Genomic DNA, 21010 nt, shown 5'->3' with positions numbered 1-21010 from the left:
CACAAATTGGCAAGATTATTTAATTGACTTAACCCTTTCGGGACAAGAAGCAAAGCTTTGTTTCAACGGAAAAAAAAAAATTAAAGCATACTCAAAAAGCAGAGTTTGATCAAATCAAAGTTAAACTGAATCCTGTTTTACATGCGAAACCTCCAGTGCAGTACATAAAAGATCTGAATTTGTTTGCCTTGTGCTACAAAAACAAAAAGAAAAAGTAACATCACACCTAATACTGATTTAACTCACATTCGCCTCAACAAAATTATATTGCACGTACCATATTATCCTCACACACCCGTCAATTTCCACTCTCATTCGTTATATATTTACCTCCTGATCGGTGCATTCACACATATTTTGTTTACCAAATGTGTGTTCGTTTCCCCCCCTCGTACAGAAACATTAGTAACAAAGTCTTCTTAAAAAAGGGATGAGAGGGGGCTAGAAATGTAGCCGAGTCTCATCAGGAAATATTTCTACAATACACTTGTACAAAACTCAGATTTACAAGTGCTTAACAGCAAAAAAAACAAAAAACAAAAAAAAAAAACAACCAAAAAAAAAAAAAAGTCTCGTTTTGTATTTAAATATAATGTCAGCCGGCGGTTACTCATCCTCGTTCTCCTGTCCAGAACCTTCAGAGCGGTCGCCCTCCAGTCTATCTGAAAACGGAGGGAGGAGGGAGAGAGCCTTAGGGGATGGGTGGAGAAAAGAGGAGAAATGAACAACAACTGTACAGTGTGTATGTGTGTGTGTGTGTGTGTGTGTGTGTGTGTGTGTGTGTGTGTGTATAGAGCTACCTGAGCGGATGTGATTCAGCGAAGCCAGCATCCTCAGCATGAAGGAGGCGGGGACGGTGATGGTGTTCCTGGTCTCCTCCAGCATCAGCTCATTCCGAGTGATTACCTGGAAGAACAGAGGTGAAAAGAGCGCGCTGTGACTCAGATCACTCTGCCCCGGTTCGGTTCGACGAGTCTTAAAGGGAATCTCCGGCCTTTTTTTTCTTAACACCGGGCTTATTTTTCCATCCCTGGGAGCCGACCTGAGTAAGCGGCATTCGGAATCCCCATCATATCATTCATTTCCCCCGCCGCATTGTTTCCCGATGCGTTGCCAGTTCTACCTCATCGGCCAGGACTCTGTTGAAGGACGGCGACTCCTCCAGAGGCGACCAGATCTTGATGTCGTAGTCGATCCCAGATGAGGCCATGACTGGGGGGCAAACACACGGCGGTCAGCGGTCGGCGCGGTACGGTACGTTAGCAGCGGCGGAAGGCGGACGGCGTGACTCACTGGGGTCGAAGGGGTGCGGCTGCAGGCAGTTGACCACGTGGTTGTCGGCCTCCAGCAGCATGAGGTGCTCCCCACTGTGCCGGTCCCAGATGAAGATGTGGCCGCAGTCCGAGCCGCTCATCACAAAGTTGTTGCCCCAGAAACAGGACTCTTTGATCTGGAAGTAACAACTCCTTTCCGTTAGATACGGCACAAATAACAATCCGCATTTTTGAGAGCTGCTTTTTTAGAATTGCCTTGATCTCAGATCTTTTAACTTTTTCTTTATTAGCTGCAGCAGCAGAACCCAAAGTCTGTCCTGACTCTTCCCGATATTTGCAATACGTAAACAGCATATTAGTTTCCTGCCAGTGAGCCAGGATCAGCAAATCGAAAGGATCCAACTGGTGCACTCCCGCTCATAGTAAGTTGATGTTATCGGGGCGTAGTCAGGGCGGTTTAAATATTGATGAAAAGTTAATATTTGGGCATAAAAGTCAAGGAATGCAGCTTCGCATTACTGGTTGATTCGGTGCGAGAGGCGTACCATCGTGCGAGAGTTGCGGTGGCCCTTGTAGACCATTTTGACCGAGGGTCTCCTGATGTTCTGGGTCTCGCTCTCCTCCATCTCCCGTCTTTCCTTCCTCCTGCGGAACAGCTCCTGGATGCGGGCGGCCGCCGAGCGTCTGCAGAACACAGGCCAGTCAACACATGTAGACGCCGCCCCAGAAAAGTAAACATCCCTCTGCTCGCACCCAGCCTGTTCACTTCCTGTGTTTACCAAATTGAGCTCTGCACGAGAGAAAGAACGCCTTAAAGTGGTAATCCGTAAGATTATTTTGTTAAAAATGTTTCTTAAATGTATTATTTTTTCAGAAACAGCCATTCAATGTATTTGGATGTGCTCCTCTATATGACGTGTCCGTAGTTGGAGGCGGGGTCGTCCAGCAAGTGAGAGAAAGGCAGTCGTGAATTTGATCAAGCAGCAAAGCTTTTTGTGGTCAGTAAAATGTCGATATGGATGAACATTCACAAAACAGAAGTTAATAAAACAACAATAAAATGAAAGTAACTATTTAAGCAAATAATCAGAAGGCATACTTTCCTTCATTTAACCGAATGTTAGGCAAACAAACAAAACATGGTTTCCAATGGAATTCTGGGACTTGCGGTGTAATCCACCCACAGACGAGTTCATGGATTACCACTTTAAAGCATAATCTTTACTAACGATCTTAAAAAACTATGACTGTATTGTGGCAATGGAGAGCATTGCCCAATGAGACCCATGTCACTCATTGTTACCGGACATCAATGTATTTGTCCCCTCAAAACAAATCCAATTAATAAAATGAAATAAAATGAAGCCCTAAAACTTTATTTAGGGCTTGCTTCTATAATGAAACATGCAGACACTTCCATTCCGTGTTCTCTCGCTCCCTCTAGTGGCTGACAGCCCCACACACACACGCGCACGCACACACACACCCGACACACACACACACACACACACACACACACACACACACACACACACACACACACACACACACACACACACACACACACACACACACACACACACACACACACACACACACACACACACACAGCACACGCTACAGGTAGCCGTGTCAGGTGGATTAGTGGTTTGCCTCTTTGCCCAACGCAAAACCTCATTCCAACACTGCTGCTGAGCTCAAACATTTGCTGAACGTCAGACGCCTTGCAAGTTAGATAGTTTAGTCGGCCATGCAAAGCCTTTACCTGATCATTCTATCTCCTACTGCAGATCCTCTGGAATTAAATCTACATGTGTGGCGGAGTCATCGAGGTTCGACAAAACAGGAAAGAACGTTACCGAAACCGTGGTAAAAGGACAATATCTAATCTGACAATATCCAATCAGGGCCGTGGGAGCATGAATGTGGGTGTTCCTACCTCTGGCCCTGCCCCCCTCTAAACCTGGTGGAGGGGATGAGGATGGGGTCGTCGTCGCTGTCCTCAGAGTCCTGGTTGCCCTGCGCTGGCTGACTCTGGCCCCCGTCTCCAGCTGCCTCTTGTCCCTCCGCCCCGGCGGGTTCCTCCCTCCTGCAACCCCCCGATGTGTCCTCCGTGCCCTCTGGCTGCCTCCTCTCCAGCGCCGAGGGCGTTGCGCCGCCCCCTGCAGAGGACGAGGAGGAGGAGGAGGCCTCGGCAGGGGCTCCGGTGGAGGACGAGGCCTCGCACGGCGGCTCGGAGCTGGAGGCGGGAGGTCGGCTCTGCCCCGGAGGCTCCGACACGGCAGGAGCTGGAGTTAGGACCGGACGATAGATTGTTATTTAGGTACTTTTTTCAACGCAATGTTTTGATTTATCCGTCGCATTGGAATAGATCCTCAAAGGGGAGTAGTTCCTCACCTTGCACCGACATTGAGCTCTCTCTGCTCTGGACGGTCACGGGGTCGGAGGTCTTGGCTCCCCCGTTGCCTCTGGAGCTGGGTGCTCTGCTGCTCCTGGGGCGAAGGAAAACAGACGGCTCAACTCAACCAGGAATACAGAATTACTACATGAGGGAACACTACAGCATATATTTTATATTCAGTATTCAAAACACATTTGGTTTAGCTTACGGATGTGAGATGACAAATTGTATCTTCTATATGATGCAGCATTTTCTATCAGTCTCATTCCTATTGATCTTTAAGCATGAAAGGCCTTGCATCAAAGTGGTTGGTACAACATCATCTCAACTAATGATTCTCAACCGTTTTCATATCAAGGACGCTCAATTTGATACACATGAGGCCACAAACCCCATTTGATAAGATTTAGTCTCTGGGACCCCAATCTGAGAAGATTTCTATTGTTATCGTACGCTCACACCAGAAGCGACACGCAGCGTCGAAGCGGTCGAAGGCCGGACGAGGAGCGAAGGAGTGTGACGCGATATCGGAGACTTGGTGACGGGAGAAAGTTGAGCGGAGTTCAACTTTATGCTAATTAGCTGCGACTCGGGGCAGCAATAATGCATTTCCCCTAGTCTATCTGCTCATAAACCCCGAACAACCCTGAATAAACCCTTTGCCTTTGGTCCCAACAAAACTTTTGTTCCAAAAAAGCAAATGGAGGAAAAGCTCATTGTCGCAGAAGCCGGGTTCCCTGTACTTTATGGGTATAACGCCATTCATTTATAGAGACGGAATTTAAAAAAAATTATGGCAGAAGATTTGGGAGGTAGTTGGGATCCCTGTTGAGGTTTATTACTTTGACTTATGAAATTCTAAGTTTGATCTCTGTTAAAGGTAGGTTCTCGTGGAGACGTCTCCAGGACTAACAGTGCCCCTATACGCTATACCCTATACCCTATACCCCTCGACCATAAACTGTTGAAGCTTTATCGGATCACAGCATCGACCCGGTGAAGCACTGACCACTCGTCGGTGAAGTCAAGTTTGATGGTGCTGGTGGTGGTTCCTTCCGAGCTGTAGTGGAGGCTCAAGACCGGCTCAGCGGTGCCGGATCGACCTGCAGCAGAACCAGAACCAGAACCGGAACCGGCAGTGGGGGTGGTGGTGGTGTTGGAGGTTGTGGTGGTGCTGGGAGCGCTGCTGCTGCTGCTGCTGCTGCTGCTGCTGCTGCTGCTGCTGGGGACGGCCAAGGTGCCGGCTGGTGCACACTCGGCTTCAGCAGGAACCGAAGTCCCAGCGTCTAGAGTTCCTGAACGCCGCGGCAGCAGCAGCGGCGGTGAAGTGAGACACAGGGAGGTAGACAGGAAGGAAGTTAGCAGGGAACAAAAATCAATAAACGGAAGCGAGCAGACCTCGGTGACTCTCCCATTAGATGGTACGGGGGATCAGAGGTTTCTGAGCGGTGCAAGGGGAACGAGCAGCGTTCGGTCGCATTGCGGCCCGTTGAGTGACGGGACATTACAGCGATGGGGGACAAATAACAGGAGGGGACAAATGACAAATGTGCACACGCTCTAGGGAAGTGATCGTTGCACGCATAAAACACGGGAGAGATGCAAACACACACTGAAAAGACACAAAATTCCAAAAGCCTCTGAAGGCAACATCAACAACTTGGAACAATCCTCGAAAGAAGGTTTGAATCAAACTCTTATTGATAACGGGCATTTTAGGAGCGTGAGGGTCGGTTCAGGTTGGCTCCTGGACGCTGAATAACTTCCAAGTGTTTGTTGCAGCTGATTTGGATAATCGTATCAGGTCAAACCACTTTTAGATATCGAGTCGAAGGGAACCCCTGAAAGATCTGTCTCTCCCCCAAAAAGTACAGCAACCGGCGGAGACGCTCAATCTATCAATAGAGTTGTTGATGACGAGGGCAAGCGAAGCATCGGCGCCGAGGTGTCTCATGCAACTGTATAAGCAGCATCACACATGGAGGCGAGGGAGGGAGAGGAAGAGCGCAGCGAGGGGGAGGGGGGACAGAAAGGTGAGGAGAGAGAAAAGGGGTGAGGAGAGGCTGGGGGAGGGGAGAAGAAGACGCACCCTGCTGCTCATTGAGAGTCATGGATCCCAGCTGTTTGTTTACCACAGACGAGGGGGAATCTGGAACACAAATGACACCGACTAAACAAACAACAGAAGAGGTCAAACTGGAGGGCGCACACAGGGGGTTAACCGTTCAAAGAAATGTTAAATAAATAAATAAATAAATAAATGGATAAATGAATGGATAAAATGAAAAAGAACAAAACGACGGTGCCAAGGCCAAGCAGGGAGAGGCGTTGAGCCAGCCGCGGGACGAGACGCTTTCCAATAAAATAATGCAGTGAAAACCAGGAGACGATATCACATTAAGTTTTGGGGGGGGGGGGGTCAAATGATTCCAACTAAAATAATTGTTGTCAAATAAATTCACCCTGCCATAGGCTCCATATTGTTTAAAAGGATAGTAAAAAACCCACCATATTTAATAATAAAACAGAGAAACAGATTGGTATGACAACCACAAGGTCCAAGGCAGGTCCAGCACAACAGAAAGTGGAAATTTTCTTTTTAAACCAAATTACTGCACTGACATCATGTCCATGAAACTAAAAGTAATAGGGTAGCTGTTGAAAAAATGCAAGACAAGGGAGTCATTATTGCATGTGACACATTGTAATTGAAAGAAGAATATTCCGGCTAATATACACGGCCACACCATAAGTTGAGCTTTGATTTACTGCATTTTGATTTGGCAGAAAACTATTAAAAATCAAGGAAGAAAAATCCTGAAAAATAATCACAAAGGCCGGAAGTAAGATCGTTAACTATAGAATTAAAATGGTCAGATGTAATAAATATATTAATGACAAAATAACTTTTGAATGACTGAATTTGGACCAATTTCCACTTTGTTCTGACTTTACAAACACAATTGCCCGACACCATATGACAAAATAAGCCGGCGCAGCCTCATAGATGATGTCTATTTACAAAGAGATTTCAACTGGGAGCGTAAACAAGGGGGTGAATATTGAGAGCTGGTTTTCACTTGTTCAGTTAAAGCGGGCCACTAACGAGCAAGTTGGCTTTCATCAAAACCACCAGAACTCCTCACTATTCCACACATCTTCAGCTGCGATTACGGTCGGCGATACTCGGATTGACAGATCGAGTGAAAAGCCACGCAAACTAATACATCAACGCAACATTCAAATCACAAGCCCACACCAAACAAACTGCAACACAACGCAGCGAAAGTTACAAACATGAAGAGTTAGAAGGCAACTACAAACAGTAAAACAGTACTACAAAGAGACTCGGGTGGAACCAAACGATAGGATAAATGGTTTTATAGTGTGCGGGATATCTATGATGTCTAATTTCAGAGAAATGTAGTAAATTAAATACTTTTCTTGTTCAGATCCAAAAATGTATTCGCCGTGATGTGACATAAAACTAACAATCAAACTCATGGTGGTTGTTTGTGCCTGAGATATGACAAATATGTTTGAACAGTGTTGTTAGATCACATTATCAATAGTAGTGATACCATCTGGAAATCTACGTGTTGCAGCAGATTTTGGGATATCCCTTAAAAAAATCTGAGGCCTCACGGGTATTGACATACTCCTCATAGTTTTGGATTTACAGTAACAGTGCAGCCACTGTTAATTTAAGCACCCGTGGTCAGATTTTACTGGTAAGCATTTTCAACATTTGGAAACACTGTATATTAACTGTCAATCTTGTCACAATGGTCTCAGTTTATTATGCCAATTATATAGTATGCATCAAAATAACAATTTTCCATTGTGCTCTTCCTGACCACTACCCTATCATCATGCTAATTTAAAGTGGTAGTTTGTTTAAAATGTAATATTAGACGTTTCTTCCATATTTATTCAGCTGGTAATTTATAAGAAACAGCCGTTCAATGCAGTTGTGTTATGCATGTGCTTCTCTTTGATCAATTGATCAAAAGAAGGCATGTTATCGACGAAGTGGAAAAAAAAAGGACCACCCAACGCAGACGATCGTATGGATTTGCACTTTAAACATTGTTAACGCTTATAAAAAAAAAAAACGTCCAGTTATGCATCTCCTCTACTAAAGGTGGAAAACAACCAGATGCCAGACCAGTGCCACTCCAAACAGGAAAGCAAAGGGAACCTGAACCCCAAGCAGCAGGTGGATGATGGAGGGTTGGGAGGGGAGGGGGGAATCACAGCAAGTGAAACAAACAAGGTGCGGTTCAGGTGAGTCGGGGTGGGGAGGGGGAAGATCTAGGGTCAACCCAACTCTCTCTTTTCAGGCAGAAAGAGACAGCTCCGGAGACGAAAGGGGTTAGCATGGGGGTGTGGCGGACCAACAACAGGAAGGAAGGTGACGGAGGGTGGTGGGTGGTGAACCTGCACTGGGGGGCGTCTCAGCGGGGGCGGTGGCGGTGGCGGGGGCCGCGGCGGGGGGGGCTCTTTGTGAGCGTCTCTCTGGGGGGGCGGCGCCGGAGGAAGCGCCAGCTCGCTCACCCTGTCCCAGGGGGTCCGCCAGCAGGAGCAACCTTTGCAAACGCCTACAAACTAAACTTACCGGCAGCCGGTGAGGCCCGTACTCTGACGGAGGGAAAGGAGGGGGGGTGGACGGGGGAGAGCGAGGCGGGGAGGATAAATGAAGGCCAAAAAGGAAGAGATAGTATAGTATGACGAGGGTTAAAAACAATAGAGGGTGAGAGGAGACTGCTGCTTGAGTGGAGTGGCTCACACACACACACACAGACACACACACACACACACACACACACACACACACACACACACACACACACACACACACACACACACACACACAAAGAAGGAATCATTTGTTCACAAAAGAAGGAAGACCAACGATTGTTCTTACTTTCTGGTCTGAGGAGCATCAGAAGTCATTTCTAGGTACAGTACTTTAAGGGTTTGTGTAAAAGTCAAAAGTGGAAGCCAGCGTGTCACAACTTGTGTGTGTGTGTGTGTGTGTGTGAATGTATGTGTGTGCTTGCATGTCTGCTCGAGAATAGGGCTCCTACCTGACAGTGCGGGGTCTGAGGTGGGCATGGGCGTGGGCGCGGGCGTGGGGGTTGTCTCCACTTGGCTCCTCTGCTCCGAGTCGGGGGGGGAGGTGAGGGGCGAAGAGGACGGGGCTGAGCCCTCCAGCGACGAAGAGCTGGAAGGAGGCGGCGCCGTAACCGTTAACGACGACCCTGAGGAAGTGGAGGAAGTGGATTTTGGCATGACGGCGGGGGTGGTGGTGGTGGTGGTGGCGGTGGCGGCAGCGCTGGCAGCAGCAGGACTGGCCGGTGCCGCCGTGTCTGTCTCCATCGGCCTCTCGGGGACGCTGGGCTCCCGGGTGGGGGCCCCGATGGGGGCCACCCGGGTGGCTGAGGACCCCTCTGGACGGAGAGCCGTTCCTGGAGATAAGGAAACGAGCAAAGAGACACTTAAAATATTTGAGGTGCTATTTGGCTGCTTTGTTGCAAACAGAATACAATCACTAAACTGAAATAGAAAAGGTTCCTCTTCGCAGCTGTTTGGGTTCATGATTCACAATATACAGTGCATATCACTCAGTTTATCGATATCGGCTGATAAGTACCTCAGAAATGTGTAAATGCTTTTTGGGGGAGGGGGTTGTTACCTCTGGGTCGTGTCTGCGGTCGAGTTCCTCGGCTGCCCTGAGCCTCGCTGGCCTCCTCGAACCAACGGGACAACATGTCCGACATCCTCTGCATCAAAGACACGTTGGGACTCTGCTCGCCTGGAGGGCAAAGCAAGGTGATTTTAAACAGGAGCTTTGATTATCTCCAAATTATATCCGAGAACACAGTATTATTGCTAATACAAAAGCAATATCACATTGGATGATTACCAAAATGAGACATCTTTGCTTTTCAGGCGCCGGCCCATATCAGTGACCCTCCCGGACGCTCGTTATTGAAGGATGTCGACAGGATGTCCTTGTCTACCATTAATATTCTTACAGTTCATGGCTGAAAGTTTGGGTCAAACATCAACAGACTAAACCTGGCTGTTCAGCAACACAACACTTTAGATCAATCTTTTTTTATTGCTCATACATCGCTATGAACTAATTAAGCCAAAACTGCCCGCCGGACATAGAAAAGAGCCTTGGAGCCCCAAACTACACGGGCGAAACAGAGATCCTTCTGTAGTTAAACCCCGGGAACCCCAAAGTGTTTGGGAAGAGCTAATGAGATCCCCGCAGATCGACCAGCGCTTGTTAGCGTTCACCGCAGGGACGCTGCACCAGAGAGGAAAGCCCAGCTGACACCATCAAAAGCCTTAAACCTCCAGAAAAATGCAACACGTTCACATTCACCGACCCAAGAACGGAGGGTGCGCTTGGTTTTGTGCACCGTACACTGACATCGGATAAAGAAAACGGTGTGGAAAAAGGTTCAGTTGAGAGTGTGCGTGTTGGTGTACGTGCTTAGAGAAAGATCCATTGTCCTCTCACCGTCCCTCTCTCTCTCGCTCTCAGGTCGAGCCCGGGGCCCGGTGTCCGACCAATCCCCGCGCAGACGGAGACGCTTCACCGGCGGCTGCCTGAGCTGTGGAAACACACGGACTCGAGATCACCGATCTGTCAATCAAAGCCCCGTCAGAAATAGACCAGCTGCCGAAGCAAAACATCACACTCTAGGTCACTGCCCTCTTTAATGCCCCCCCACCCCCTTTCGTTTTCTCTCTCTCTCCATATCTGAAGTTGCCTTCAATTTTCCACTCCTGCCTCCCAGTCCAAGACAACTGACTGGGAGCCAGACTCAGGGGGGCAGCTTGAAAACGTGGCGGTGGTGGTCAACAACTTTAGTGTAAAGGGAAGAGGAAAGGCTTTGTATACTGGCTGCAGGGCGCTGGAAAGAAAGGAATAAAATGTGGCGTGAGAGAGAGAGAGAGAGAGAGAGAGAGAGAGAGAGAGAGAGAGAGAGAGAGAGAGAGAAAGAGAAAGAGAGAGAGAGAGAGAGAGGGGGCGAGAGAGCAAGAGAGAGAGAGAGAGAGAAAGGAGAGGGTAGGATGGAAAACATCTGATAGTGAGAGATAAAGAGGAAAAGTGGGGTCACAGGTGAGGATCAGAGGGAACTGAGATCATGACGGGGTCAAGTGGAGTATCGGGATAGACGGTTTGGGGGGTGGGGAGTGGGGTGATCCGGGTAATGGGACTCTCCTTGGCAGGCCCCAAACCTCGGGCCTGGGCTATTTTTTGCCGATGGCAGAACATTGCGGCGGCCGGTGACTGTATTTGGAAAGGAATGTGTATGGTGGCTGCATGGAGACACAGCTGAACACACCTCGAGCCAATTGATCCATGGGAACATTTCTCTTTCCCAGCCAACGGAGACCACGAGACATCAATACATCTGCTGAATGCAAAACACCCACACTGACGGTGCATTTGTGTGCGTCATGCATAGGAAAATGATCCCGCGCCCTAACATATTGTGAACAAAACTATGCATTCGTTTTCGAAGGAAAAAAAATGATCTGACTTCTCGTTCATGCAACAAAGACTTTGGATCATATGTCGCGGAGTGGTGTCATCCGAAAACACCGAAGATCTCCGTTCCACCGCATTCACTGCGCATTCATCCCCGTTTCCTTCTTTCACTTTCAGGCAACATTTTTTCAGGGTCATTTGCATGCCTTCCTGCACTGCATGCGGTTTAACGGCGAGGCCTGCGGAGCGCTTAGGATGACCGGAAAAACAAACCCACCCTCTCAGTTTACAATGCACATGCCCGTTTTGCGGAGAAAGAGAGCGCGCCGCTATTCGATTCCAAAGCTTCTCGCTCGGACGTGTGTGTTTTGCGCTCTTCGGGGAAACGGATGTGAACGATATGTTTTGCCGCAGGTCGGGATTAATGAAGCTACAGTCGGCGCTGGGCTTAATAGTCTGTGTCGGTGCGTGGAAAAAACAGGTGTCATGTTGACTGCCAAGACACAGGGCGACATCCTTTTTAAGCCTGATGACACAAAGGCTTTAATTGCTGAATAGCCTTACAGTCACCGAGGTATGAATTGATTATTTCTGAATAATGATTGCTGTCTGTTAGGAATGACCGTTGTCACAGGCAACCACTTCTCCGCCTGGTTTTTACGCCCGGTTTCTCCCTGAGGAACCCACTTCAGAGTGATACAAGACCACGTCTGGGGTCCTGATCACATTGTCGGGGGGTTATCTTGCAATAACGACCAGCTCGATGTACAATATCCCTCGCATACTAAAATGCTCATCCAAATACAGAATAAAAAGTACTTCAATGATTGAATAATACCAAGCATGACAACTTGAAAGTGAGACATTTAACCAAAGCTCACCTCCTCCCTGCGCTCCTCCGACGGGCCCTTCAGCTCGCGGGCCTGGTCGTCGTTGGGGTCGAACAAGTAGATGTAGTCGGAGGAGTAGCTGACCAGCACCTCCTTGCCGTCGCCGCTGTAGCACAGTGACGTGACGCGGCAAGACTTGTTGGACAGGTGTGCGGGAACGAATCTCACGCACATCCCTGTCGTGCCGCGGCCCATGTAGTTACCTTGGGGGTTCGAGGAAGAACGGTGTGAACGGAGCCCCTGTGGCAAGTGGCAGCTGTATTAATGCAGCTCTCACAATGAGGTTCTTAAACATTTCAAAAAGGGTCGTTTAGATGCACGGCTAAAAGTGGTCGCCAAGTTGGCAACCATGCATCAGCTTTTGGTTGCCAAGACTGACAAAATAGTTGCCCAATTTCCATCGTTTTATAACAATCCCATATACAGTAATTATGTTACTCATAATTCAATATCAAGAGAATGATATCAGAAGGGGAGATACATTAAGAGACATTGTTTTATGGTAAACAATGCTATCAGGAATGTCTTTACTTGCAGTCTAACCTTTTTTTTTAATACAGTTTGAGCTATGTTTTGCTTGGTTGCCCGGATATATACAATTTTCAGTTTCTAAACAGACGGTGAGGCATACCACACTTCGTAACCTATGAAAAGTTGTTGACAACGGACCAAATCCGGTGGCCCGGGGCAACAGTTAATGTCAAGCCCTACTGTGTGCGTCTTCCTACCTAAATTCAAATTAAAAGGAAGGTTTAATTGAGGACGTGACTTTAATCTCCCTCGCCCTTGGCTCTTATGTAGTAAGAAATTGACCGCTGGCCTCTAACCCAACAGGTCCCGGCATCGTTGCCAAAGGTGGCGGCAGATATTATTGCTGAGCCCATTACTCGTATATTTAATTTGAGTCTTCTGTCCTACTCAAGACCCTTCAGAGTTTAACAATTACCGTCTGATTTCCAAACTCCCAGTCTTGGCTAACGTCCTTGAATTCCAGGTAAGTTTACAGTTAAAACTGTTTTTGTTTGATAATAACATTTTGAAAGATTTTCAATCTGGTCTTTGAACTGGCCACAGTACCAAAGCTGCTGCTATGGTTGTGACAACTATTCTCATTGGTGCCTTGGACAGCAAACAGCATTACACTGCCTTATTTGTGAATCTATCTAAGGCATTCAATTCAGTGGACCACAAATTGCTGCTGAACAAACTTAGGAATTTTGATTTGGTCCTAAGACTGATAAATGGTTCAGAAATTATTTTGTAGATTGAACTCTGTGTGTCCATGCAGAGGGCCACAAATCAGATTTTCTTGAGATAACTAAAGGTGTCCCCCAGGGTTCCATTTTGGGACCTATTTTGTTCTCAATTTTTTATGAATGACTTGGGTAAGCGCATTCAAGCAAAAATACACTTCTATGCTGATGACACAGTCATCTATACGCATGCTCCCTCCACAGTACAGGCGGAGCTTCAGACTGCATTTCAGTCATTAGTCATCAGTCATCAAACTGCTCTGCTGAGTTTAAAATTGGTTATAGATCCTCAGAAAACAAAGTTCATGGTTTTCTCCAAAGCTTGCTCACAGTTTGATGATTTTAGCATTTTCAAATCCGATAAATCCTGTAAATCCATTGAAAGGGCGCCCGTGTACAAGTACCTGGGTATATGGATAGACGACAAGCTCCTATTTAAAGTACATATTGCTAATCTAGTTAGAAGCTCAAAGTGAAGATTGGCTTTGTGTACTGGAAGCTACTTTTCTGTCTGTGATTGATTACAGTGACATATTGTATATGAATGCAGCCTCCTCCATTTTACGGAGCCTTGACTCAGTGTATCATGCATTCCTACGTTTCATTACAAAGGCAAAGTCCCTTACTCACCATTGCATTCTTTATGATCTGGTGGGTTGGACATCACTGACCACTCGCAGACAACAGCACTGGTATATTTTTATCTATAACGCGATACTGGGTAAACTTCCAGCTTACCTCTGCACCCCTCTCTGTCTCAGCTCTGGTAGATACCAGCTACTGTACACTCCTGCAAAGTGATTGCGTTTTAATGTATCCCAGGTTTTGACAGATCTGGTGAAAACTGCATTTTCCTACTATGCACCTTTGGCATGGAATAATCTCCAAAAAGATCTAAAATTAGTCACATTTATATCCACTGATGAATATAAGGGCATCATAAAGAATGTGGTGATGGAGGCATGTGGTTGTTTTTCTTGAGAGGCGACTGTGTTTGAATAGCTGCTCTTCTGTTTTATTGTGGATTTGTAGATTTTATTGTAGATTTTTGTATATCATGTTGTATATGTTGTATTTTAATATGCTGTGATTTTGTACGGCTGCTACCTTGGCCAGGTCTCTCTTGTAAAAGATCTGATCTGATCTGATCTGAAAGATTCTGATCTCAACAGGATTTCCTGGTAAAATAAAGGTAAAATAAGATAAAAAATAAATAATATGGAGAATTAAAGAATTAAAGCCTAAACGCTCACTGCCAAACTTCTGGATCAGAGTGCCGGCTAATTAACAAAATTGTTAGTCTATTAAGAAAGGTGAATATGTTACCTGTGGCTCTGGTGCCGAGCATGCGTCGGTCGTAGATGCGCACGGAGCTGTCGGAGCAGCCCACAGCCAGGTAGTACGGCACCAGGGGAGAGATGGAGATAGAGGTGGCTGCCCTCCGACAGTTTATCAGTATGTCCTGGAACACAAGCGAACGGTGAAATAAAGAATCTGCAGTGGGAAACAATGTTTTATTTGACTGAGAAATATCAAGCATTTAGTTTCACTGCTCAGTAGTACAGATGATTGTAGAAGCACATGGTCTGCTCCATTTTACACACAACTTTTCTACACTTCCCTTAACAACAATGCGCTTTTTATCGTTTTCGGGCTTAAAGTGTCTGGAACAGGACGGCCGCTGCAGCTACGGACACGGTTGAGATGTCATTAGAACCGAAAGTCGCAGACAACTCGTTGTTCAAATTTCATCCAAATCAATCAACATACGGAGCAGAGATTGGTGAAATACCTACAAAATTTGACCGGAGGTGGCCGAACGTGCATCGCCCATACGCCAACGTTCGAAAACTTCCGGTCGGGCGGTGGAGCGAGATGAGTTTGTTGAGTAAGACGCTTTGTGACATCATTATCCAATTCACTATATAGTTGCAGGTTGTGGGTACAAACGTCCATTTGCACCTTGCGAGCTGCGTGGTGTAGACTCCATCGCGCCGTAGTGGTTACAAACTGCGCATGTATGTTTGTGTGCTTGTGTGTGTGTGTGTGTGTGTGTGTGTGTGTGTGTGTGTGTGTGTGTGTGTGTGTATACTGTATATTGTCTGAGCAGCTTGACATCAGGGGGGGTTTGTATGATATTTTATTCTTTTGCCCTTTTTCTTAATATAAACGTATTCTGTTCACCTCAAGCCCGGTGCCGTGTACCTCCTGCGGCATTCCAGGCAGTCCTAAAACACTAACTGAAGGAGTCTAAAACAGATTCCGTGTTTGTGTCCTCACACATCGAGTTGGCTTGCAGCTCCAAAGCAACGGGGCGAATTGTGTCCGTTTTATTTTGGCTCCAAAAGTTTAAAAAGTTGATGAAATGAGGGACATTCAGTGTTCAATCCGTTTGAATGGAACCCTGTTGTTGGGAACTTCCACGCGAAGTGATTTCCTTCCACAGAGACAACGTGAGGCAGGACTACAACGTAGTAGTAGACAGCCACCTTTTAATTTTTAGGATAAAGTAATAACATGCAAGAAGTGTATCCTTGTATTAGTAATTCTGTGTGTCACCAGGATTCAGTCTATAATTACATAAGTCAAAATGACATTTTAGATGTAAGGCTGACGTTTAGAGGAGCGACAGCACAAACTAATGCTATGTTGCATGGGAACTCGAAAATTTGTGATTGGTGTCGATAATGGACCCTGTGTATTGCTGCCTATATTTATCATCATTGTTATTTTTATTATTACTAGACAACTTCCACTATAAAACTGCCCATCAAAGACATGTCTATGAACCATAAACAGTTTTCCCCCTTATTTATATGATTATTATTGATACATTCATGTATTTTTATTATATCTTTATTTTCTTAGATTTAAGGTGAGATGCTCAACTTTTTGTTTCTGTTTTCATCCTGGGTGACACTGCAGATGAATAAATGTTAAAACATCCTGACAGCCTTAAGCTCACAGCTCCCACTCCAACACGGAATAAGAGAGGATGCAACCCATCCCAGGAGTGGAAAATTATCTCATGTGTGGGCATGCACACAAACACACTGACACGCACACACTCCAGTCAGTTAGCTTGTCAGGTCCTGCTGATCCAGCTGGGCATGTGGCCAAGAAGCACTACATAGACAGAGGGTATTAGGCAAAGAGCAGCACTGAGGATTAAGTCATATAAGAAAGCCTAGCGAGGTTCACCATTTACACCCCAGCGTCCTTTCGTATAAATACCCACTAATTTCACAAACAGCCTCCTCCTCCAGACAGAGCATTGCGTTCTGGCAACCCGATAAGGCAGGCAGACATGATAAAGAGGTTTACTTGTTGTTTGACTGAACTTTAGAATGATAAATGATGATCAAGATGCGTGGGAATGACCACGATCCAAGTTTCAATCCACAGTTTCTAGAGTCCTCAACACAAACGGAAAGGAAACGTATACTCTAATAACAGCTGTTTGCATCTCTGAACACATGGTTTTCAACACGGGTTTCACCCCTGTAGGCCGAGAACAGGAAGATCAGGCTCCAGTGGGCACGAGATCTCTAGCGTGAAGTGCAGATGTAAATACCATCCATCCTGCTATGCATCAATGGTACAGACCCGTGGTGTGGGGAGGGCTTTTTTGGAACCCATTAAGACCCATTGAGCCTCATTTGGATGCCACATCATACAGAAGGTCACAATGCACGCGCACCATGGATAGGAGAGTGAGTTCAGTTTACTCCGACTGCCTTGCACAGCCCCCAGATCTTGATCTAATGAAGCACATTTGGATCAAGGTGGGACAAACCTTTCAAGCATGAAGGTGTCGCCCAAAGCGATCCCATCGAGTCAGCACAACCGAAGAATCCCCAAGGAACGGTTATTGCACCATGTTAAATAGCCTCACAGAATTCAATCTGTTCTAGATCCAAAAGGGGGTTATACAAATTATAAAGTAGGTGTGCCTAACAGTATTAGTCACTGTGTATATATTTAGAAATAATACATAATAAACTGGAAGACATGGAAAGGGAGTGAAGAAGCATATACAGGTTAAAAAGCGTATATTTTATGAATATATTGAGGTCTAAGAGTTTGGAAGAATTTAGTCCCATTCCTCATTCTCTACTCAATTTAATTGGCTTGATGTAAACTCATGGAAACACACCGCATTCATATTTTAGAATTTGAAAAAATGTAAAAAATATATATTTTAAAGGTTGCATGGTACTAAATTCATGTGAATGTCTAAATAACAGAAAGTGAAATCCCTAGTTGTACTGTGGGTGTCACCGTACATCTTTGCAGTCTTCCTTGGTGCAACTGGTCTTTGTGCGCAGGTCAAACCATCGGACTGTTCCGTCTTCTCCGCAGGACAGGAACGTGTACGGGTCATTTGGTACCGTCATAATCTGACAAAACAACAGAGGAGGTCGGGAGCAGGAGAAAGAAAGAAAACAAAAAAAGTTTGTGAGAAAAATAAGAACTAATTTGCATAATACAATGCATTTTTTCCAAAAAGAAAAGAAGACAGCCATTACCCAGGTAAAGGTTTGGGATTTTTGTCTCTTTTCTCTGTTACCTCATAAGCCGTCCCATAGTGGCAGGTGAACTGACACTGTCTGTTGAACTCGGGGCTCTTCTCCGTGTGGGTGTAGTAGATGATGCCGTCCCCAGAGCAGGAGATGATCTCCTGGTCGTTTGTGTGGGGCATGAACTTAGCGCTGAAGATATTTGCCCGGTGACCGGACCGTATGGATTTTTTGACCTGAGGGAAAGAAATATAATTAGCTCATCGACAGGCCTTCTCAGGGTGTGGCTTTTGACCATTGTTGTTTACACTTAAATGTGTCCAATAATAAGTATTTGTATACAACTGAATATATGATATATATTTCATATATCATTAGTATTCATATTAGTTTATTATTTTATGATTTATATATTGTGTTTTTTAATAACATAACATTTTGTAACGTTCTCAGGAAACAAACGCCCAAATCTATGGCAAAATTAGCTACAAGTTGGCAAATCATGTACGTAGGCTTCTTCAGCTCATGGGAAACAATGGTTCCCCTTTGTGTAATAATGAATGGAACAGTGCATTGCAGGTGTACATTTGCAGTAACAGTGCTATTACCTTTCTGTTGTATGGGTTGGTTATGACGAGAAAGGTGTCATCGGACCCTGATAGGATGTACTCTCCTGTGTCATTCCAGGATATGGTGTTGACCTGTGGAAGGAAAAGGTGGAAGAACATTAACGTACAGTAATTACATTTGCAAGGACTGCTTTTAAAAATGCGCACACACCCGACGAGAACTTGTTGCCCCATTTGCCTACACCCTGTGATCAATATTTAATGGAGACCGTGGTTTCAGATGTGGTTCGTTTTGTGTACGTGGCAACGCCAGTCAGCATGGAGCACATTTCTCTGATGTCCATCGTCACGTTTTGGTTATAACCTCAACTCACACAGCTCATCTTCTATTCTCACTGTGTTGATGCTTCTTTAAAAACTCCACACTGTTGTGGTATGAAAGGTGCCTTGTCTAAACTGACACTGCACATCATCTGACAAAGTAGGTTAAAAATGGACACAATCACAGTCTAATATTTAAGGATCTCTCATCTGCTTTCCCTCCTTCTTGCCAAAGTTATGAAAGAATTATAGACAGAAACCACTCTGCAATTTATGTGAAATTGTCCCCAATAAAGTTTGTTTGTCCACTCCAAACCACAGTCAGTCAGTCAGTCAGTCAGTCAGTCAGTCAGTCAGTCAGTCAGTCAGTCACTCTCTCTCTCTCTCTCTCTCTCTCTCAAAAGAGTTTAATGAGACTAAAAAATATATGTCTGTAAACTACCCTACAAATGATGCTGCACCCAATCGATGCATGTTTTATATGACTGACCCCCCCACCCCAGCCTCTACATTAGACATTCCACAGGAGGAATGAGTCAGACCAGCACCGGGGCTGAGTGGAGAGCGTTTCCTAAGCTATTACTTCCTTATTACATGGAACACAGAGAGAGAGAGCGAGAGCATGAGAGAGAGAGAAAGAGAGAGAGAGAGAGAGAAAAGCCAACGATAGCGCCCCCCCCAAATAATTTGCCACAAAAGTTATCCTACAACCCTGGATAAAGCTACTGTTGTGTCTTGGTGGACTTTGGGTTCTGGTTGTTTCAGTTGATGGACTGACTAATAAAAGAGACCACGTTACAGTATGTCAGCTTCAGGTTTCCTGGAGACATTGGCGCCGTGGCCACAGGCCAACGTTCTGCTCACTGTCAGACACTGTCACAAACTCAAGCACTGACTGGCACACAGCGAGAGGAAAGGTGACGTGATGTCCATCACGCAAGAACAGCATCCGAAACTGCAAAAACACACATACACACACACGCACTGAAGAAGTAAAAGGGCGGACTGCACCATCTGACTACTTACACAGCCATCGTGTACATTCAGTGTAGCTTCAAGTTTAAGCCGCTGCATAAATTCTCTTCTACCTGGAAAAAAAAGAGATGAGAGACAAGAATTTAAAAGGCTACCTGGTCACCGTCTGCAAAACCTGCTTAATGGTAGAGCACATGCAGGCCCCTGTAGCTAGTCAAGTTCTAAAGGAGTCAGGTTTGGAAATAAATGTCATGTTAAGCATATGCATGGAGCAGTTCTGTAGCATGGAATGTATTATTCATCAAGAGGAAGCCTCTCTTGCATCTTCTGGCACCATTAGCTTGTAAAAATTGAGCAACGGGGAAATATTTAATACACCAGGGTAGTAGGATAGGGTGACAGAGCAGAAATCTCTGATCATAGAGGTCAGCGCTAAAACAAGGTTTTAGGACAATTCCATTTTTTTATTCAGGTTTGAATTCAAAACTGCCCTCCGTGTCATGAGATACACAAGAAGCATGCGTTCCATTCTCCCATTAAAATGTGATAAACTGATATTTAGAGAATTGTTTGAAAAACACAAAGAAGGAAAGTAAAAAGATTATCCATCGGAGGGTTGTGCATTGTTGGAGAAAATAAAACATCCTGGTTTACAATGCCATTGCCTAAACAAAGGATAGCTCCACAAAGTCTGTCAATGCTGCCAGTAAGATGATGAAACTGCATTTTTAAGTTCTATGGTCCACCCAGGATGTATTTGTTTGGAATTAAAAACAATTATAAAATGGACGCTTATTTCATTTTTTTTGTATATTGTCTTTGCATTTCACTTAAAATTAATTATTAATAGTATAGCTTTTGATACACATTCACATTGTGCTACCGGAGGATCCTAACGTCTCTCTCCATTACTATGAAAAATGGAGCTGCTTTCAAAGTTTACCATAGAAACATCCTCTGCAGTCAGGAAAATGCTGTTGGTGAGTCTTACTCATTATGTCTGTTATTTTAGTATCTCGAGGACACCGATGTCCCTGCAATTGCCTTCTGTGGGCATTTAGCAAATGTCCCTGCGTGATGCCCAATATATCTTTTTTGTCAGGTCACCCTGTTTATCCCCGGCCTTAAGACAATAACCACATCACCTTCGGTCTAAATACAGCCAAGGCTAAATTCCTGAGGCACCTGCCCCGGGGATACGAACATTCAACTGTTTATAAAGACCACGCCCCCAATAGTATATTGAAGGTTGGAAAGGAACAGAATTAGGCCACACTTCCATTACATAGTA

At 45.5% G+C, this 21010-nt stretch overlaps 2 protein-coding genes across 4 annotated transcripts in view; one reads left to right on the top strand and one right to left on the bottom strand.

Moving 5' to 3' along the window:
- asb11 (ankyrin repeat and SOCS box containing 11) overlaps nucleotides 1–21010 on the top strand; it is a gene marked incomplete at both ends in the record, with an annotated part of 142967 nt that overhangs the window by 98684 nt on the left and 23273 nt on the right. The gene's annotated exons all lie outside the window — the stretch shown is intronic.
- Nucleotides 7–21010, bottom strand: part of dcaf6 (ddb1 and cul4 associated factor 6) — a 22551-nt gene continuing 1547 nt past the window's right edge. Inside the window, exons 2-21 of one of the 3 annotated variants that reach the window (XM_080019168.1) lie at nucleotides 19771–19832; nucleotides 18463–18555; nucleotides 17905–18090; nucleotides 17621–17734; nucleotides 14661–14796; nucleotides 12073–12284; nucleotides 10214–10307; nucleotides 9374–9493; nucleotides 8766–9146; nucleotides 8116–8316; nucleotides 5765–5824; nucleotides 4685–4970; nucleotides 3672–3766; nucleotides 3214–3562; nucleotides 3040–3081; nucleotides 1820–1958; nucleotides 1294–1450; nucleotides 1124–1212; nucleotides 801–906; nucleotides 7–662 (exon numbers count right to left, since the gene is read on the bottom strand). In XM_080019168.1, the coding sequence (XP_079875294.1) occupies nucleotides 607–662; nucleotides 801–906; nucleotides 1124–1212; nucleotides 1294–1450; nucleotides 1820–1958; nucleotides 3040–3081; nucleotides 3214–3562; nucleotides 3672–3766; nucleotides 4685–4970; nucleotides 5765–5824; nucleotides 8116–8316; nucleotides 8766–9146; nucleotides 9374–9493; nucleotides 10214–10307; nucleotides 12073–12284; nucleotides 14661–14796; nucleotides 17621–17734; nucleotides 17905–18090; nucleotides 18463–18555; nucleotides 19771–19832 (2978 nt within the window). In that variant the 3' untranslated portion in view covers nucleotides 7–606. The remainder of the gene's footprint in view (nucleotides 663–800; nucleotides 907–1123; nucleotides 1213–1293; nucleotides 1451–1819; nucleotides 1959–3039; nucleotides 3082–3213; nucleotides 3563–3671; nucleotides 3767–4684; nucleotides 4971–5764; nucleotides 5825–8115; nucleotides 8317–8765; nucleotides 9147–9373; nucleotides 9494–10213; nucleotides 10308–12072; nucleotides 12285–14660; nucleotides 14797–17620; nucleotides 17735–17904; nucleotides 18091–18462; nucleotides 18556–19770; nucleotides 19833–21010) is intronic. The other 2 variants (XM_080019169.1, XM_080019170.1) reach the window with 2 other exon arrangements.

The sequence above is a fragment of the Zeus faber genome (genome assembly GCF_960531495.2).
Source record: "Zeus faber genome assembly, chromosome: 18".
In the NCBI taxonomy this organism is placed as follows: Eukaryota; Metazoa; Chordata; class Actinopteri; order Zeiformes; family Zeidae; genus Zeus; species Zeus faber.
The sequence above is the reverse complement of the archived record's forward strand: the minus strand, read 5'-3'. Positions and strand labels throughout refer to the sequence as shown.